The 18,948-nt window shown below is 40.9% G+C and overlaps 1 protein-coding gene across 1 annotated transcript in view; it reads left to right on the top strand.

Moving 5' to 3' along the window:
* FAT4 (FAT atypical cadherin 4) overlaps positions 1–15,635 on the top strand; it is a 129,740-nt gene extending 114,105 nt beyond the window's left edge. Inside the window, exons 12-17 of the mRNA XM_032686575.1 lie at positions 1,405–1,490; positions 2,547–2,726; positions 3,752–3,876; positions 5,007–5,209; positions 9,824–10,085; positions 12,189–15,635. Of these exons, the coding sequence (XP_032542466.1) occupies positions 1,405–1,490; positions 2,547–2,726; positions 3,752–3,876; positions 5,007–5,209; positions 9,824–10,085; positions 12,189–14,059 (2,727 nt within the window). The 3' untranslated portion in view covers positions 14,060–15,635. The remainder of the gene's footprint in view (positions 1–1,404; positions 1,491–2,546; positions 2,727–3,751; positions 3,877–5,006; positions 5,210–9,823; positions 10,086–12,188) is intronic.
* The last annotated feature ends 3,313 nt before the right edge of the window (positions 15,636–18,948 follow it).

Here is an 18,948-nt window from a genome sequence, read left to right as displayed (position 1 = left end):
AATTTAGGCGTCCTGTAGGGCATGATTTAGGGCTAAGAGCTATGAATTTAGTTGGTCAATACAGTGTGTCAGCCTGCAGTGTGTATTTGGAAATAGCATGGACAATCTGTGGGGATTTCAACAGGCTGTTGTTAATGAACTTCGTTGCAGGCAGTAGAAAAAACCTCTGCAGAGTAATGACGTACTGATAGCTATTGCTGTTTGCTCAGCTCCTATAGAGTAATCTAAAGCAAAATACAAACCCAGGCATTTTTAAAGGTGGCGTTTGATTTAAATTTGCTGTAAAACTGTACCACACATCTAGTTGAAACATGAGGAGCTGATAAGTACAATTTGGAGATTATGTTTATTTTTCTGCAAATTTGTTTTAAGGAATAACTAACCTTCAGGGTTGGTTTCTGTTCTTTTTTCAGAGCATCTGTTATTAATAAATCACTGTGGAGACAATTCTTTGCTAAATAAGGAATAAAATAAAAACTTCTTTTTAAATCAGCAGGAGTTATTTCATGATTTTAGTGACAGCTTTAGTTAGAGTTATAGAGATTACAAATAGATGTGTCATGAGTAGCTTTATTGTAAATGATTTAGATAGGTAATCATAGAATCATAGAATGGTTTGGCTTGGAAGAAACCTTAAAGATCATCTCATTCCAACCCCCTGCCATGGGAAGGGACACCTTCCACTAGAACAGATTGAGGCAACTTCATTGCTTGGGACTTGATGGCTTGGAGATGATAATAATAATAGTAATAAAAATATAGAGTAAGACTGCTCTAAGCACTGATGATGCCTGGTATTTCTCTAAACATCAACTTGGTCCCACTGTGGGTGTCCAAATGCTTCTCCATTATCAAAGTGGAGATCCCTCATCCCTCATGACCTGTCAGCCTAAGGGTTACCTTACCCCAGTCCACTTGGTTAGTTTTTGAGTTCTCTTGAGTGGTAGGTTATTATTTTTAACGAGTAACCTCAGTGTTTGTACTCCCAGCTTTTGGAACATGCTTCTTATCAAGTTCAAGCAATATGTTTAATGTCACGGTCAGGCCCCTGAAGGAACGCCCTTTGTGTTTGGAGGGAGCAGCTTTCTGTTCAGATTATCTGAACCATATCAAGAGTAGGATATGATTCGAGCCAAAATAACTGCAGTTTCAAGGAGTAAAGCAAACAAATACCAAAGAAACTCTACCCAAATCTGAAAACTTGGTTTTTGGTTGACTCTCTGTATGAAGCAGACAATTGGCACCCTCTCGGTTAGTAATCCACGCCTCGGTGTTTGCTGTGCTGGTACAAGTGCTCCTTTCTAGCTAAGTCCCTGATATAACATCTTTAAGCATAAATATTTATTGTGGTTGGGGACTACAATCGTATAATATTCAGCATATTTGTTTGTGTGCCTTTTGCAGGCAGCATCCCTGACTGTGGATTCCTGCTCTGAGGATCAGGAGCCAGGCTACTGCACTGTTAGCAATGTTGCTGTTTCAACTGACTGGTAAATAACTCTTCATTTTGTGGGGTTAGTTTGGTTTTTGGATTTTTTTTTATATTAAAATTAAAAGTAAAATTAAAAAGAAATCTCTCTGTAAAGCCAGAGAAATTTGGAGTAATGATAAGGCTCCCAAGTGTCATTTCCTTCCATCTTTGCAGAAGCAAATTAAATTTTCTCTGTGTGCTGCTTGCTGGTTCAGGCTACATTTCTGCATGGAGATTGATCATAACAAAGGGTTTGCTCAGAAATCCTCAGTTCTTGACTCCATCTCTGTCCCCAGGCTGTGGTGGCACTCAAGAAATGTGTGGCCATGGGTAGTCTGCACTGTGGTGTAAAAGGGAGTAAGATCTATTGCCTAATGATTTGGGGTCATGTATTTATTTCTTTTTTTAAACTTCACCTCTCATTTCTTATAGAGATGCAAGAAACAACATCACATGATTACTGCTGTCTTTAAAAAAATACTGGGAGTAGTTACTTTGTCATTGTTTTCATTAATTTCCAGGTGTTGTCTTTTACAGTTTTCAGTTTGCAAACACTGGTCAGTAAAAAAACAAACTTTGTTTCTGGTGTTTATTGTAAGTAATTACATAGCCTTTCTGTTGCATCTTTGGTGATAACAATAACTTTTATCCCAATCAATTTGGCTAATTTCTTACAATAAGCACAATCATATTTTCTGTCACATACATTTTCCCTGCTAGCAGAGGTGCTATATCTTTGTAAAACAATGAGTCTTTCTTCCAGCTATTTAAATATCATCTACAATCTAAATGATATTTGGGTAGAAAGCCTTATTCATTATGATCTCAAGGACACTGTTCAGTCAATTAAATAGAAATTTTGACTTGCGATTACTGAATGTGAATTTGGAGTCATATCTATTTTAACTGTTAGTTCAAGTGCTTTTGATCTCTCTGTGTCCACTTCTAAACGTAAAATAGAAATTTTGGAAGAGGAACTTTATTCTCAGGCTGTAGCTGATGGTTGCAGTTTATGGGTTGTCATTGCTATCTTAATGTCTGATACTGATTAGTTATTTTTCCAACTCTTTTATAGGACTCTAGATGTACAACCAAATCGAGTTACTGTTGGTGGCATCAGGTCCGTAGAGCCTATCCTTCAAAGGAGAGGACAGGTGGAAAGCCATGATTTTGTGGGCTGTATAATGGAGTTTGCAGTCAACGGACGTCCCCTGGAGCCCAGCCAGGCTCTGGCAGCTCAAGGAATCTTAGATCAGTACGTCTGCTATATGTGGTATCAAATGGACCTTGTTTACAATAAAGGAAGTTGTCATGAAAGTCAGATGCTATTCCATTCAGACACTGTCAGAGATTCTTGTAAAAAAATTACTGTAGAATATATTGTGAAGTGGGAAAAATATAGGAAGAAAGGGAATTTGGATGAAAGGTTCACAAAAGATTACAGAGGCTTCAAAAAAGCAACATCATTGCATTTCTATTGCCAGTGATTATTAAAGTTGCTTTGCAGGCTGAAATTGAGTAGCCCTGTTCTTGGGTTTCTTTATAAATTCCACCTGGTTTTGACTGTACTCATACTGTTTGCTAACCTTCTAGTCCCTTTTATTTCCTTTTAATCCACAATGTCTGTTCTACCACTTTGCCTCTCAAGTATCACTGAATTTCCCTTATATCCTCAGAGTCGTCTTTCATAAATGATGAACTATCTGATTCTATTGTTTTTTCCAGCGCAGTGTTTGAAGTCACAGTCGTAGCAATAATGTCAGTCCTCCATCCAAATTTCCTAGCTCACCCTTCCTCTTTCAACACCCAGGTTTGTGCTGCTCATTGTGAAACAGAGTCTCTGGCAGTCTGCAGCATAAAAAGCACCTAAAAGAGGTTCTGCTCTCTGGCATAACAGAAACAGGAGTTTGGCTGTCAATGAATTCTTTTCTCTTTTGTAAGACTGTTACAACTTGACGCTGAAAATTGGGATCTACTTTGAAACAGGAACTGTCTATGGAGATTCTTGGAATCACAGAATGGTGTGGGTTGGAAGGAACCTTAAAGATCATCTCATTCCAACTCCCCTGTCATAGGCAGAGGTACCTTCCACTAGACCAGATTGCTCAAAGCCCCATCCAACATGGCTTTGAACACTTCCAGGGATGGGGGAAAGAGCTATTTTTACATCTCGGGGGGGAAGAAGAGGAGTACCATTCAAATGCAGGATGCTTCCCAGCATGTTTTCTCTGCTAGTTTATGAGCATATTCTTCAGCATCTCCTTCTCTGATTTCTTTCAGGTGTCCCAGACTGGAAGGTGCTTGCACAACCAGCCCCTGCCAACATGGTGGCACCTGTGTCGATCACTGGTCGTGGCAGCAGTGTCACTGCAAGGATGGACTGACAGGAAAGCACTGTGAAAAATGTACGGAGGAGGCTTTACTGTCTTCCTCTTTAATGTACACCTAACTATGGCTTAACCAAATGCCATTAGGAGTTTCTTTTCAGGGCCATGGGATAATGAATTTTATAAAATAATGGAAACAAGCAGCATGCTGGCCTCTTAAATAATTTTCAAGGAAAAGTCCACAATGGACTATTGTCCTTTCAGGAACTAAAAATAGCAAAAATTTAAATGCATATTTTTTTCTGGTCTGTATGTCGCATTTCAAGGCAACTTGCACTCATTTAAAACTACTGGTTCCCAATAATGTATAATCTGTAAGTAAAATAAAGGTATCCCATAGGAGGGATTTGTCTGCTATGGGGAGTTAAGAGGGTAAGTGAAAACCCCTTCATGTAAATGTTGTGTTCATGTGCTTATGACCTCTCCAAACTAAAGTCCTTTTAATCAAATTGACCATAGATTATATGCAAGAAAATATTGTAAATGTAAATGAAAACAAGGCATTTACACTCTAGGGTTATTAACTCTCAGAGGAATAGCTCTGTAAATCAATATGGGATCGTCTAGGAGAGCAAAGTGATTTATTTCCGTGTAGTTGTAGTATAATGACTGGGCTTTGTTTTCTTACATGTCCCATTGTTGTTTAGCTGATTTATATGTTTTTATTGTGCCATTTTACAAAAGAATTCAGCCATAATTTTAGCAGCATTTGGTAGTCAATGCTCTACCATTTTTTATTCACTTTTTTATGCCATAACAAATAGAAAGTTAGTATCTCTGCCCTGAAAAGCTTAGAGTTCAATATATCATGAAACTCTACTTGCAGTAATGGAAACAGTAACATCCCTGGGAAGGAATTGTAGTTCTGAGAGCCAAATTTTTTTCCCTACTCCCTCACTTGTTCCCTAGCGAGTTTTAATTTACTATTGACTGATAGCAGCAGTAAATTACTCGCACACTCCCACTCTCAAATACACATTCTGGTTGAAGCCAAAGTACAGAGGGGCTGCAATTGCCATTCAGTCCTGCTCTCCCAGCTGACCTGCTCTGAACTTGATCTGTGCTCTGAGACAAAATGGTCATTACGAGGCAGGATGGCTAGAGCTGTAATGAGCTGCATACTCAGTACGTCCCTGTCCTTATCCCAGATATCACTGCTGACACCGCCTTATCGCTGGAAGGCAAAGGACGACTCGACTACCACATGAGCCCAAACAAGAAACGAGACTACGTGATGAGACTGGGAGCTCGAGGCACCAGCGTGGGACACTTGGAAGTGAAGTTCAGGACAAGAAGCGAGAATGGTGTTTTACTTCACATCCAAGAAAGCAGCAACTTCACTACCGTGAAGGTAAGATTACAGCTAATGCTAGTTTGGTTTGATTGGGCTGCCTCATGCAGAGGGATCAAAATTGTGTTTTTCCATTACTCTTGCTGTTTCTTTTATAAAATATTGGGCCTTTAACTGAGCCTCGGCACTGCTCCAGTATCATTCATCTTCTCAACAATTCCCTTGCTATTTGCCAAGGTATCAGAAGATCTTGATGGTTTTGTGTCTAATCAGTTTTGTCTAGACTCCAAATAGTGACCGTTTTAAGGCAGCAAGAATGTTACTCATTGCCATGGTTATTATCATCATTACACTTCACAGAACAAATCATTTCACTATTGGCCTTTTATCATCTGACTTTTTGAGCCTTTGAACCCAGGCCCTCCTTAAGCTAGCAAACAATTGCCAAAAAGTTTTCGTTAATTCCTACTAACATGGCTCATGCTTATCAAACTAGGAAGTGAAGGATAACTTGAATTCATGAGATTGCTCATAGACCAGTGTCAATATCAAATTATTTTGAGATACATAGCTGAATTAATGCTTCAAATGCCACACTGGTTTGGTTTGCTTTTCTTTTTTTTTCTCTATCAAAGAGCTTATTGCTGCATGAGTTACCTTTCTCAAGAGAAAGCGATGGTTCAGTTCCTGGCTATGACTCAGTCCATTTACTCATAATTCTAAATGAGTACAGCAGTGATGTTGGCAAGCCCCTTTATTGGGTTGGTGTAAGCTCCAAGTTTCCTTGACTGCTCTAAGGCTTTCCAAGTTTTTTTTCCCGGACTTCTAAAGAAATTCATACAGAAATTCACACTTTCTAAGCTGCAGCCCTATGGATATTCTCTACTTGCCCGATCAGAGGTACGGAGCTTTCCTCACACGTCGGCTCTGTTTAAGAAGCAAGTCTGCACTACTTCTCTGGCATATGCTTTTACCACATCATTTCATAAGAAGTTTCTACCTCGGTCATATTAGCAGATAAGATCTCATTATTCTGAGTTTTGGAGAGAAAAAGCCTTTTTCTCCCTAGTAGCATTTGCTAGGTGAGCTCTACAAGCATTATTAAAAAAAAAGAGAGTTACCTTTCCTGTCTGAAAGCACTAGTGCTGTGTTTATGCAAACACTCTGATCATTGTTAATATTGGTGAAGTTATACAAGCAAGCAGAGGGTGTCAAGTCCCAGACCCAGCTGTGCAAGGGCAAAGAGCAGAAGTTTGCCTCATAACAGATGCAGAAGTTTGAGGAAGGAGAGGTAACATCAGCGTGCTGGTTATTGCCAAAAAAATCCTACATGATGCTAGTTAGTAAAACTGTAGTAATTTAACTGTAGTTAGTACAGTGTGGCTTCTGCACTGCTGTTTGTACCCCAAGTAGGTATCACAACAAGTACTTCCCTCAGTGGTGGCCGAAGGCGCCGGTGAAGCCACCCCACATGAAGATTTCCATGACATCTCAGTCCACCCCTGGCACAAAAGTTGACCTTTAGAGGCTTCTGTTTACAGCTTTTGTCAGTCTTCAAAACAGATAATTTTATCACTTGGGTTTTGGGTCTTTTAATACGCTTATTATCCACAGTATGAGCACTCAGAAAAGACCTACCATGTGGTTTTGATATTAAATTGTGCTAGGGAAAAGCTACAAGTTCTGTAGCTGCTTCCATGCCTCCACATTTTTCCTCTTGTAGTTAATTAGTTTTGGTGTAGCTGGGATTGGGGTAAAATCAGAGAAGTGGTAATAAATGAGACCCACTGAGACTGTGAGCACTTGAGTCACTAAATGATGGATATAAACTCCTCACAAAGAACCCAATAGAGGGCTTTATGATATAAAAGGATCCTTAATGCAAGACAGATACAAACCTTTGCAGGTTACATTAATAATGGTCAAATGCAGGTGGAAAATGCTTCCTCCAAAACCCACAGCAAGGAAGAATGTGGGGGTTTCCTTATTACTAAAGCTCCTTGTCATGTCTTATTTTCCTACAAATACACATTGTAGGTAATTCAATTAGAAATAATGGAATAAATACAGCAGGTTAAAGGTGAAATTGCCTGTCTTGCTTTATCTGGAAATCTCATCTGAAATCAGATTAAATTAGCATAAATGGAGTTCTAAGATCTATGAATTGTAAGGGTAGAGAATGTGGATTACAGATTACAGCTAACATACTCATATGTGAGAGTGGTGAGACACTGGCACAGGTTGTCCCGAGAAATTGTGGATGCCCCATCGCTGGAGGTGTTCAAGTCCAGGTTGGATGGAGCTCTGAGCAACCTGGTCTAGTGGAAGGTGTCCCTGCTTATGGCAGAGGAGATGGAACTGGATGATCTTTAAGGTCCCTTCCAACCTAAACCATTCTGTGGTTCTATGCACATATCAAGTTGCAGGAATTAATCAGAACATAACCCTTTTCAGTGATATCTCATTCAGTGAGCTATAGATCTGTAAGGGCTAGTGCTCAGTTTAAAGACAAATGAAAAACAATTTGTTCAGTAAATGGGGCTTGGAATATTAGTACAGCTGAATCATACTTGTAGTTAGGAATATGTTTGCTTTAGTGGTTCATTCTTTTTATTATATTTTACTTTTCAGTTGCTCAGCCATTTAAATAAAACCCAGAAATGGGTGTTTCTCAATACTGTCAGCATCAGCATTTGTTTCAAATTTAGAAATATGTTCTGCTTCAAGGAACCAAGAAGAACATTCCTTATTTTTTCCTGCTCAAAGAATTTATGGACCAGTCTTGTCTCTGAAAATTTTCTTTTCCAAACGCCCCTCGTATGTTATTTGTGAGTCTGTTAGCATTAGTCACATGCAATTTTAAAGAAACAGAAATAAAGAGTCATAAATCAGTATGGAAAATATCAATTGTTGACAGGTAAATAATTCTACAGTTCTTTTCTAAAGTGGAATTAAAAGTTACTATGCTGTACTCAGTCTTCCCTTAAGCTTGGACAGTGTTGTCTGATATGGTGTATTTCTTTCTGTTTACATAAAGACCAAAATACAAGGAGGTATTTTTATGGAGCATAAAAGACAAGATAAGACTAACGATCCAGTTACAGGCTGCAGACATAAATATGTGTATATATTTGGCTCAGTTAATCTTTTTATAAATGATTATGGAAAATGGTGTTTAATATTTTACAATAATCTTTGTTGCTGCATTTCGAAATGTAGGATTTCCTTTGGGCTGTGTGATAGTTTAACATATGCCACTTGTGTTTGCCAGTAACAAAAGCATCGTCTCTGAGGGCAGCTTTGTCAAAGAGGCCCTCAAAGAATCCATTTTCAAATAATCCAAATTATTGCATTCATAAATGAATACGTGCTAGATGCATTCATTCAGGCTGCTGCCAAGACATGAGCGTGGTCTTACAGCTGTATTAAAGCTGGTGTATGAACAAAGTGCTCAGAAGTGTATGAACAAAGTGCTCAGCTTGCATCACTAAAGAAGTGAATCCAGAACATTTAACAGTTTCTGGAAAAGAGAGCAGCATTCTTGGAGCCGGTGTGTCACCTCACAGTGCTTCCCAGGTGAACGTTATTTTTCCTGGAACAAAGGATGCAAGGCTTTGAGAGCTTTCAGCAAACCTGGGGCTTTGCTGGACTGTGTGTGTGCACGTTCTGCACATTCGTGTTACAGGTCACGCACTGACAGAGCTACAGTGAGGAACACAGGGTGGAAAGCAGTTGTTTTATTTAACATACAGAGCATGGAAGGAAACTTGCAACAAGAGCCACCGTGTATGAGCTTGCACAAGTCTGTACACCCTTAGGACATCAGCTGACGTATCCAAATTTATGCAATATTTGAGAAACTGGCAGGCTTGGATTTTAGGGATTCTTTTTAAGCTCCTATATCTTAAAGGCAGAATTTGCACTGATCTCATTTTGGGATTATAATAAGAGGTTTGAAATCCTGCATCTCATGATTCAGTAGAATTGCGAGGCGTCATTCCTAGAGGAAAAGCCAAAATGTTCTTTTTTTCTTCCTGACAGCTCACAAGTTTTAAAGCAGTTTGCTCAAGTAAGCACCATTTGAAAATGTGCCCAAAATAAGGCACTTTGCAGCTTTTCAGGAAGTTTTCTGAAATACAAGTGGTTTTCTGCAAAATACAAATTAGCAGTAAAAACAGATATTAAATAGGATTCTTGCTCAAGCCCTGCCATGCCTTATACATTCCTATTGTGGCATAATGAAAACTACATGCAAGATTTTTGGGCAAGGACAATCTGCTCGCTCTGCAAAGCATTTTCCACACTTGCCTTGAAGAAGGAGGAAGAATTATTAGTTTATTAGTTAAAATGTTTTGTCATGTGCCAGCCTATAGCTGGCTTCTCAATAGGTTTTTCTCTTATGATATTAGGCAGGGAATGAGTGTAAGATGTAGATGGGATATTTCTGCAGAGGTTTCTACATGTGATGTATTTAATTCTGGCCAAATATTTAGTACTAAATGATTAAAGCATTTTTAGTACAAAACAATTCTTTGGAGGAAAATACACCCCAGCTTTCTATTACACCAAAGCCACATGTAGCTGTATTGAATAAACATCACATTGGTGATGTGTGTATAGGAGTTGTTATGCGATATGATGTTAAAATTATCCATTATGTGTTCTTCTGCTCAGATAAAAGGTGGGAAAGTGCATTACATATCGGATGCTGGAGTTGCTGGGAAGGTGGAACGGAACATCCCCGAGGTGTACACTGCAGATGGTCAGTGGCACTCGGTCCTCCTTGAGAAGAATGGGTCTGCCACCATCCTGTCAGTCGACAAGACCCACAGCCGAGACATTCTCCATGCCACCCAGGACTTTGGGGGCCTAAATGTCCTTACTATTTCTTTGGGAGGAATTCCATCAAGCCAACCTTTCAAGAGCACAGTTGCAGGTAATTTTTGTTCCACTTGATTTTTTAATATAGTGCACATAAGCACATTTGAACAAAGCGTCTCTGTTTGCTTTAAGGTTACCCAAAGTACTATAATTCTTCATCGTAATTAGTATACATCCATCCTTTGCCAGAAAAACTGCAAATTGAATGAGTAAGGGTTACAGACTTTTTTTCTTCAATACACACTGCACGCTTGTTGTTTCCAAAAGCAGGCACTCCATCTGCAGGGCTTTTTGGAGATGGGGAGGTGGCTTTGGTTGCTTGTCTGTACGTCAGTTGCTATAATTTTGTTATCCTAATGGAGAAAAAAAAAGGATCTATTCTTTACCTGGGTCAGAATCTGGAAAACCAAGGCAAAGCTTTCATTTAGGTAAAAATGCTAAATGGAAACTTTGTCTCCATAAGGGTTTGGTAAGTACAGTAGGATTTAGCCTGTTATTATTATGACTAAAATATTTTCTGAAACTCCACCTTCCTCCTGCTTTATCCTGTTGTCAAATGAAGAATAGGATTTATTTCTGAGCAACAGAAAACAAGGACAATAAGGAATCACCCTCTGACCAACATCTAGCTGTTAAGAAGTAAATCAGTCTCCCTTAAGAGTTAAAGCAACTATCTTAAACCCTGGCAAAAGAAGTCGATAACACATATTTGATATCATTCCCCTGGTGCTAAGTAAAGATGGAAGTGATTTTTAGCTGCAAAACGTGAGATAGTCCAGACAATGTATATGTAGATTTCACAGAGTTTTTATATCAAAAAATGTTCCTGGCTTCGTGAGTTGTGACCAGATAAAGTATTTTTGAGTGGAGCAAATTCACACTTTACACTTGTGTATTGTGAATTTGTCTGAAATGTGTTATGAAATCATATGGATGCTGAGATGACCTTTATCCTTTTTACATGTATGTTTTATGAGCAGCATGTGCATGGAAAAATCAGAGGCTTGTAGGAAAGCTGGAACAAAGAAAATTGAGGACACTAACTTCTCACCACTGCCCAACGCTGTGGCAGACAAATTAGGAATGTCTGGCTTCCATTAAGAACACACAATCCAAAATGTCATATTCATATGATTTGATTTTATTTTAATATTGGATTACATTGTGTACGACATACCAAGGATTTACAAGGGATGGTATAAAACTCTGCATGAACTCAGAGTCAAAAATATCTGCAGTACTGTTAAAGGCAGACAGAAACATACGTGGGTTACAGTTCCAGGGCTGTGAAGCTGTGTGTCCAATAACATTTTCAAACCTGGGTAGACCTGCTGAATTCCTCATTGCTGTTTATCAAATCACTGCTGCAAGGGATCACCAACTGTGCAGCAGGGTGATCATCATTTTTGCTTTTGCTCCCGCATGAACCTAAATCTTCAATTCTGAAGATTATAAACCTTTAATATTATCTCATATGACTCTAGTGTGCTATTTCATGACAGAGTAAACCCGTGGAACCCATCTCTGTGTACCATTTTGCCACAGGTCCAAGCAGAGATCAACATAAGGTATCACTGCCTTAAAACCCTTGAAGAAAGAATTGTCTGGAGAACGCAAAGAATTATGAGATTGGCAAAAGGCTGGATTTTCCTGCAACCTCACATGCAACCACCCCAGAGAGCCTGGGGATAATTCCATCTCCCTGAGGTTTCACAGCAGTAAAATTCGTTGTAGAGTAGCACAACAACCGGGGTATGGGAAGTTTGGGAAAAGGTCACTTGAGATTCAAAGATACAAAAGTATCGTCATGAATGTAGGAGACAGTAAGGCAGGAGGTTTAGCTGAAGCATCCAGATAATGTTTGGTGCTAGCACAGCCGAGCCAGCTGCACACAGATTTCTCTGTGGAGATGATAGGAAGTTTTAGAAATATGGGAAAATTAGGAAACAAAGGCATTTCAGTATATTGAACGAAGTCACTAGAAGACATATTTGTTCAAATTCAGTTTCAAGACATTAAGTACTATTAGACTAGATGTTTTTCTCTGGTAACCATTTGAATTCTTGGCTTGTTTGGTGAACAGTGGAGCCTGTACTGCACTGTTGACAGTGCACATTCAGTCTTCAGGTCCTGACGTGACTGTTGCTTTTTCTCCTAGGCTTTGATGGCTGCATTTCCTACATCAAGTATGGTGGGGAGAACCTTCCCTTCGCTGGCAAGCACAGCCTCGCCACGCTCTCCAAAACAGACCCCTCGGTCAAGATCGGCTGCCGCGGCCCCAATATCTGTGCCAGCAGTCCCTGCTGGGGTGACCTGATGTGCATCAACCGCTGGTACGCCTACCAGTGCGTCCCACCGGGAGCTTGTGCCTCCAGCCCCTGCCAGAACGGAGGCAGCTGCGAGCCCGCAGCGCACGCCAGCTTCACCTGCAGCTGCCCCGAGGCATATGCGGGACGGACGTGCGAGACGGTGGTGGCCTGCCTGGGGGTCTCGTGTACCCCTGGTCACGAGTGCAGAGCGGGGATCAACGGTGGCCACATCTGCCTCCCATCCCCCCACCCCACCGAGCTGTCCCTTCCTCTCTGGGCCGTGCCGGCCATCGTGGGCAGCTGCGCGACAGTCCTGGCACTGCTGGTCCTCAGCCTCATCCTCTGCAACCAGTGCCGAGGAAAGAAGTCAAAAGGGCCAAAAGAGGAGAAGAAAACAAAGCAGAAGAAGAAGAAGGGGAGTGAGAACGTGGCTTTTGATGACCCTGACAACATCCCACCCTACGGTGATGACATGACTGTCAGGAAGCAGCCTGAAGGGAACCCAAAGCCCGATATCATCGAAAGAGAAAATCCATATCTCATCTATGATGAAACCGACATCCCACACGCCACGGAGACGATCCCCAGCGCCCCGCTGGCATCCCCTGAGCCCGAGATCGAGCACTACGACATCGACAATGCCAGCAGCATCGCCCCCTCGGACGCCGACATCATCCAACACTACAAGCAGTTTCGGAGCCACACGCCCAAGTTCTCCATCCAGAGGCACAGCCCGCTGGGCTTTGCACGGCAGTCCCCCATGCCCCTGGGAGCCAGCAGCTTGACCTACCAGCCCGCCTACGGGCAGGGCTTGAGGACAACATCTTTAAGCCACTCAGCATGCCCTACTCCCAACCCCCTGTCTCGGCACAGTCCCGCACCCTTCTCCAAATCATCGACGTTCTACAGGCACAGCCCAGCAAGGGAGCTGCACCTCGCCATAAGGGAAGGGAGCCCGCTGGAGATGCACAATGATGTCTGCCAGCCTGGCATTTTTAACTATGCCACTCGACTGGGGAGGAGAAGTAAGAGTCCACAGACCATGGCGAGCCACAGCTCCCGACCAGGAAGTCGCCTGAAGCAGCCCATTGGGCAGATCCCTCTGGAGACTGTTCCTCCAGTGGGGCTGTCCATTGAAGAGGTGGAGAGACTGAACACACCTCGCCCCAGAAACCCCAGCATCTGCAGTGCAGACCACGGCCGGTCCTCTTCAGAGGAGGACTGCAGAAGGCCTCTGTCCCGGACGAGGAACCCGGCCGATGGAATTCCCGCACCCGAGTCCTCCTCCGACAGCGACTCCCACGAGTCTTTCACCTGCTCGGAGATGGAGTACGACAGGGATAAGCCTGTGACATACACCTCCAGAATGCCCAAGTTATCCCAGGTCAATGAGTCTGATGCGGATGATGAGGACAACTACGGCTCCAGGCTGAAGCCCCGGCGCTACCCTGGCCACCGCGGCGAGGGGGGGCCCGTGGGGGCACAGGCAGCTGGGGCCGGGGAGAGCTCCCTGCCCATGAAGCTGGGGCAGCAAGCAGGAAATTTCAACTGGGACAACCTCTTGAACTGGGGCCCAGGCTTTGGGCATTATGTGGATGTTTTCAAAGATTTGGCATCTCTTCCTGAAAAAGCAGCAGCAGCAGCAGCAGCGAGTGAAGACGGCAAAGGTGGTACAGTAAAGCCTGTTTCCAAGGAGGGGGAAGCAGAACAATATGTATAGGCTTTACCTCCTGGTATTGCCATAGTGCAAAGCCACAGGGGCTGGTCAAACCATTATATGGTTGTAGAAAAGCCAAGGTCAGCATCTGAACCCCAGGCCAGTTTGGATGGAGGAGACTTTAAAAATAATAACCATTATGCTGCTGAAAGAGACTTGAAAACATTTTTAATTTAATTATGCTTGGATGAATTTATTTCTCCTGCATGCATTGTATTTGCAAACCAGATATTCGGCATGCAGCCTTTGGAAAGGGTTTCCTGTTTCCCATTGTTTGGTTCGTGATTCTTAAATTAATAATGCTTTGTTCTGAAAATGAACTAATTTTTTTGTTTTAATTGTGAAGGATGTGCATATTGTCTCCAAATACTAACATGTTTTATGATGCAAGAGTATTGAGGATTTAATTTTCCTTAAGAAGTGTGTGGAAGAAAGATGGTGAATGAAGGAATAACAGTAGTAAGGTGTCTCAGAAAATGTAGTTACCGTATCCTGCAGTTGCTCACATGTGACTTTATGGATGAAAGCAGCTTGAATAATTGCTGGCAACAGTGCTGTAAGTCTTATTCCATACAAGAGGTGCTAGAAGCAGCTCAAGCCAGTCAGCACTTTAGGAGTTTTTTTCCTTTTCAGTTTGTCTATTTGTTTGTTTCAGGTTTCTTTCTTTTTCTTTTTTCTTTTTCTTTTTTTTTTTTGTTTGTTTTGGTTTTTTGACAAAGTTGTGTGAGAGCTTCTGAATCTCTATGAATTTTTGGGGATGCTTACTTAACCCTGGTCCCTTCCTGCCCCCCTCAGTGCTTCCCATGGGAGGGAGTGACGGGCATTTGTCAGCCCAGCCCAGCACCCTGGCTCGCAGCAGCAAGAGCAAGGGAAAAACCTCTCAATTCCCACATCTCTTGGCCTCTCATCTCGCCTGTGCTGCTACTGCAGTCTGTGCTTCTCCCCTGATTCTGGTTTCCCATCTGTACTATGGAAAGGTAGGAACAACACTTACTCCCCTACCTCACAGGGGTGGTGTGAGGACTAATTAGTTTAACTCATCTGAAGTGCTTCGACATTATAAAGCACTATAATAAGTATTATCATAATTATTATTAAAGCACTGCCTTGCCTTTGTGACCTTGGAGTGGCATTTTCTACATTCTGTGATTTTCTGTGATGGAAACTTCGAAGAATTATTTATTGTATAGAAAATTACTGCACTCTAGCATTTTGGAGCAGATATGAGGGAAAACTACTTGTAGATTCATTAATGTAGCTTACCAGTTGTCCCCAGTTCCCTAAAGTTTTAGGTAAAATAGGACCCCACAAAGTCTTTACATCTTCATGCAGATCTGATGAACCTATTGTACTGTGTAAAAACTTCAATTTTTTTTTTTTACCTAAGCTGTGTTTTTATATCAATATTTTCCTATGCTGAATAGTTTTCTTACTTTCAGGGAAGGTAAGAAAAATACTTTTTTTACATTTGTTACTTATGTAACATCCATATTTTTCACATTTTGATAAAATTGTAACATACTGTATGCTTTCTACCTGTAAATGCCAATAATAGAATTAAAATATTTATTTAAAATCCTTAGTGTGTGTTATTGGCAACTTTTTGTCTTTTCTCTCTCTCTCTCTACTTTTCACTCCTTCATCTTCTCTTTTGGGGTTTAAGTTAAAAGCTTTTTAAGATATATAATCTTTTTATCCAGAAAATAGGCTTTGAGAATCAAGGTGATGATGTAAAATTACACATTTGGGGTTCATTCACAGTGAAGGCAGCACTAGTATCACTGTGGAAATTAAATTACTCTCCCTGCAGAGGGGCACCATGAGCCCAGTGCACTTCAAGAAGTCCCACTGAGTCCAGTGCAGTTGTTCCTTGCAAAGGGGTGGATTTGACCAGGGGTGAGAGGAGCCTTTGGCCAATCCCTCTTCTCTTTCATGGCTGATCTCACTATGATTTGGCTTCACCTATCTCAGGAGGATGGAGAACAGTTGGTAACATGAGGTTATTAAGCCTAAGATAATGTCAAAAAGTACCAAATCCACTTTGATATTCCTGATAACATAATAAAAACTGTATTTCAGTCCATAAGGGTTTATTAGGAGCCACTGATTTTACATTTTTTAACCAAGATTTCCACCTCTACTCCAAGCTGAAGTTTTCCCATACATAGTTACTGAGGAGTGTGAGAACAAGAGCTTTCTATAATAAAGCAGCAGTTGAACAATAAATAACTGCATTCTTGTATATTTATAAGAGAGTAAATCATACTTGGACAACTTGTTGGAGAATGCAGAGAGTGAAAAAGTTAAGGCTGCAGGCAAGAGGTGAGTTCTGAGGTTATACTTTGAATTGGTGATATTTTGTGTAAAGAACTTAGAAAAAGTATAAAAATTTGAGGGTGTTTTATCTGTTACCCATTTGGTTTAGAGTTTATTTTGGTCAGCTTGTCTCAAAACTGGCAATAAGGAACCAGTTCTTTTTGGCTAAAAGTGCTGCTGACTTCATCATGCCCCAAAAAAGTGAGAAGATAATGGGCCAAAGTAGCCATGTTGGTATGTAAGTAGTTTCATCTGAAATAACATGAGATCCACAAGTGATTTCAGAGTTTGAGAAGCTGCTGTAATTAAACATCTGTTAAAAAGCTGTATGTTTAGCTTGAATATTATCCTTTAATACAAACTGTACCACATCTAAGCAGTGATTTTAATAACACATGAAAACTTTAACAAATGAAAGCTTTTAAATGTAACACCAAACACACTGAGAGCTGCATTATGCCAGTTAAGCACTCTGAAATTATCAAAAACTTTTGCTAAAGGAAAATAATATGCAATGTTGACTTACACAAAATTTATTTCATAACTTCAACAGAGTTTACAGTTTATTGAGTTGTAGTGCATTTGTCTAAATTTTGACACTTTATGGTAGACAAATGTGTCTTTTACTGGTTTCCTTGTTTCTCTGTTTCTGAAAGCATAGAAATGTTTTTGACACTTAAACATATGATCCATTTCTGCCTTTTTTTTTATAATTCTTTCATGATGAGGATCAGCATAGAGTTCCAAGTGAATCATGCGAAGCAAACATCCAAAATTACTAGTTGTGAGGGAGGGAGCTACATTATTCCCCTGGTTCATCAGCAGAACTACACGGTCCTGTTTCAAGATCTAGGACATATTATAAGTCATAAATATGTGGAAAGAAAAATAGTCTGCACTGCTCACTGTCGTGCACAGGAACCTCCAACCACATCTCATATCAGCAATTTGTCTGTGACCAGTCTTTCAGCTGGTAGATTGCTGAACTGTTTTTGCCATCTCAGATGGAGATGTTTTCTCCTCATGGTGTCACTAATAAGATGAAAATGGACAGGGAAATGGCAGGTTTACTTGGCATTCTCTTGTTTACCTCTGAAAAGGAAAATAGAGGAATACTGTGATTTGCGGTAGAAGAATAAAGTAATAAAAGAAGTGAAATCTAAATTTATCTAAGTCAAGACCTTCCAGTATTTTTCCTAAAAGGTATATAACTTCAAAACCATAAAATTAATAGAAAGGCATGCTGCATTGAAAAGTAGCATAAAGTCCCACATTTTGATGGAAACCCTCCATCAAGAGTCAGACTATGAGTCTGTGCTGCAGACCACAACCTATGTCAGGGAGTATCAGTTAGCAGTGCAAAATCCAGCTGGGACCACATTACTGCAGTCTGGAAATGAGAAGGCTTGGAGTGGGAAGGGGATACAGATCTCGCTGATGTCCTCAAAAGCAGAAGATGGAGCCAGACACTCCTCACACAGCAAAAGGACTAGAACCGCCAGTGTTCGTAAGGTAAATTCCCATTGGATGTGAGGGAAGCTGCCCTGGCAATGGGAATGGGTAGGTGCTAGAAGACACTGCCCTGAGGTGGTACGGCATTCCTGTCCCTGGAAATACTAAAAACTTGCTTGGACAACATACTGTTGAACCTTATCTAACTTCATAGGTGGCTGTGCTTTGAGAGGGGTGTTGGACCACATGTCCGCAGGCAGTCTCTCCCAACCTGAACGATCCTGTCATTCCAGGGGTGTCCAGAATCCTCCATTTACCCTTCTCATTGTTATAGAAAGAAGTGAGTGAGATATACTGGCCTGGGAAGATCTTTCCATCCAGGTCATCAGTGAGGAGTGCAGAGAACACATGAGGTGATGCCAGCAAAGCAGTTTATTCACTGCAGCAATTTACTGAATTTCATTTATTCCTTCTGTGTAACGTGAATCCTATTGAATTTTTGCCAGCCAGCTCAAGATAATCAGAGGTGCCCTTGAGCTGATATATTTTGTGCTTTTACTGATCACCTCCTGTGCCACTTTTTGAATACTGTGTTTTATTGTATTGTAGATCGTATTTCTGAAGTATAAAATTCAAATAATAATCCTTCAGTGTACAGATGTGTAAAGGACACTTCCTTAACTGAAATCTGTAAGAGACTCCTAATTATGAATCTTTTGAAACTGGGAAGGGGAATGAGGAGAAAAAGATGATTAAGAGAAAAGCTTGCTATTTTTTTGAAGGAGGACTGAGGGAAGAAGAAAAGGAAAACGTTGATCTCTCTGCTTTCTCATCCTAGTGTTTTACTGTTCATTTTATCCTTTTCCCTGTCCATCTATGTATTTATTCCACCATCTTTCCCTCTGCTTGGTGAAGTCAGTGCTTTGTTCATCCCAATGTGCTCACTTGAAGTGTATAAGTTAATGGGATGACTGACAGCATGTGTTTAGGTTGTCAGGGAGCATCACAGCCTTTTTTAAAAAATTAGGTATTTGCACTATTGGACTTTCCTGTATTTTGCATGAACCTCACCTTCTGACACCTTACAAGAGCTTTTTCCAGCAATCAAATACCATTGTATTCTT

This window comes from Chiroxiphia lanceolata, chromosome 4 (genome assembly GCF_009829145.1).
Source record: "Chiroxiphia lanceolata isolate bChiLan1 chromosome 4, bChiLan1.pri, whole genome shotgun sequence".
Taxonomy (NCBI): Eukaryota; Metazoa; Chordata; class Aves; order Passeriformes; family Pipridae; genus Chiroxiphia; species Chiroxiphia lanceolata.
This window is presented reverse-complemented; position numbering and strand designations above follow the sequence as displayed.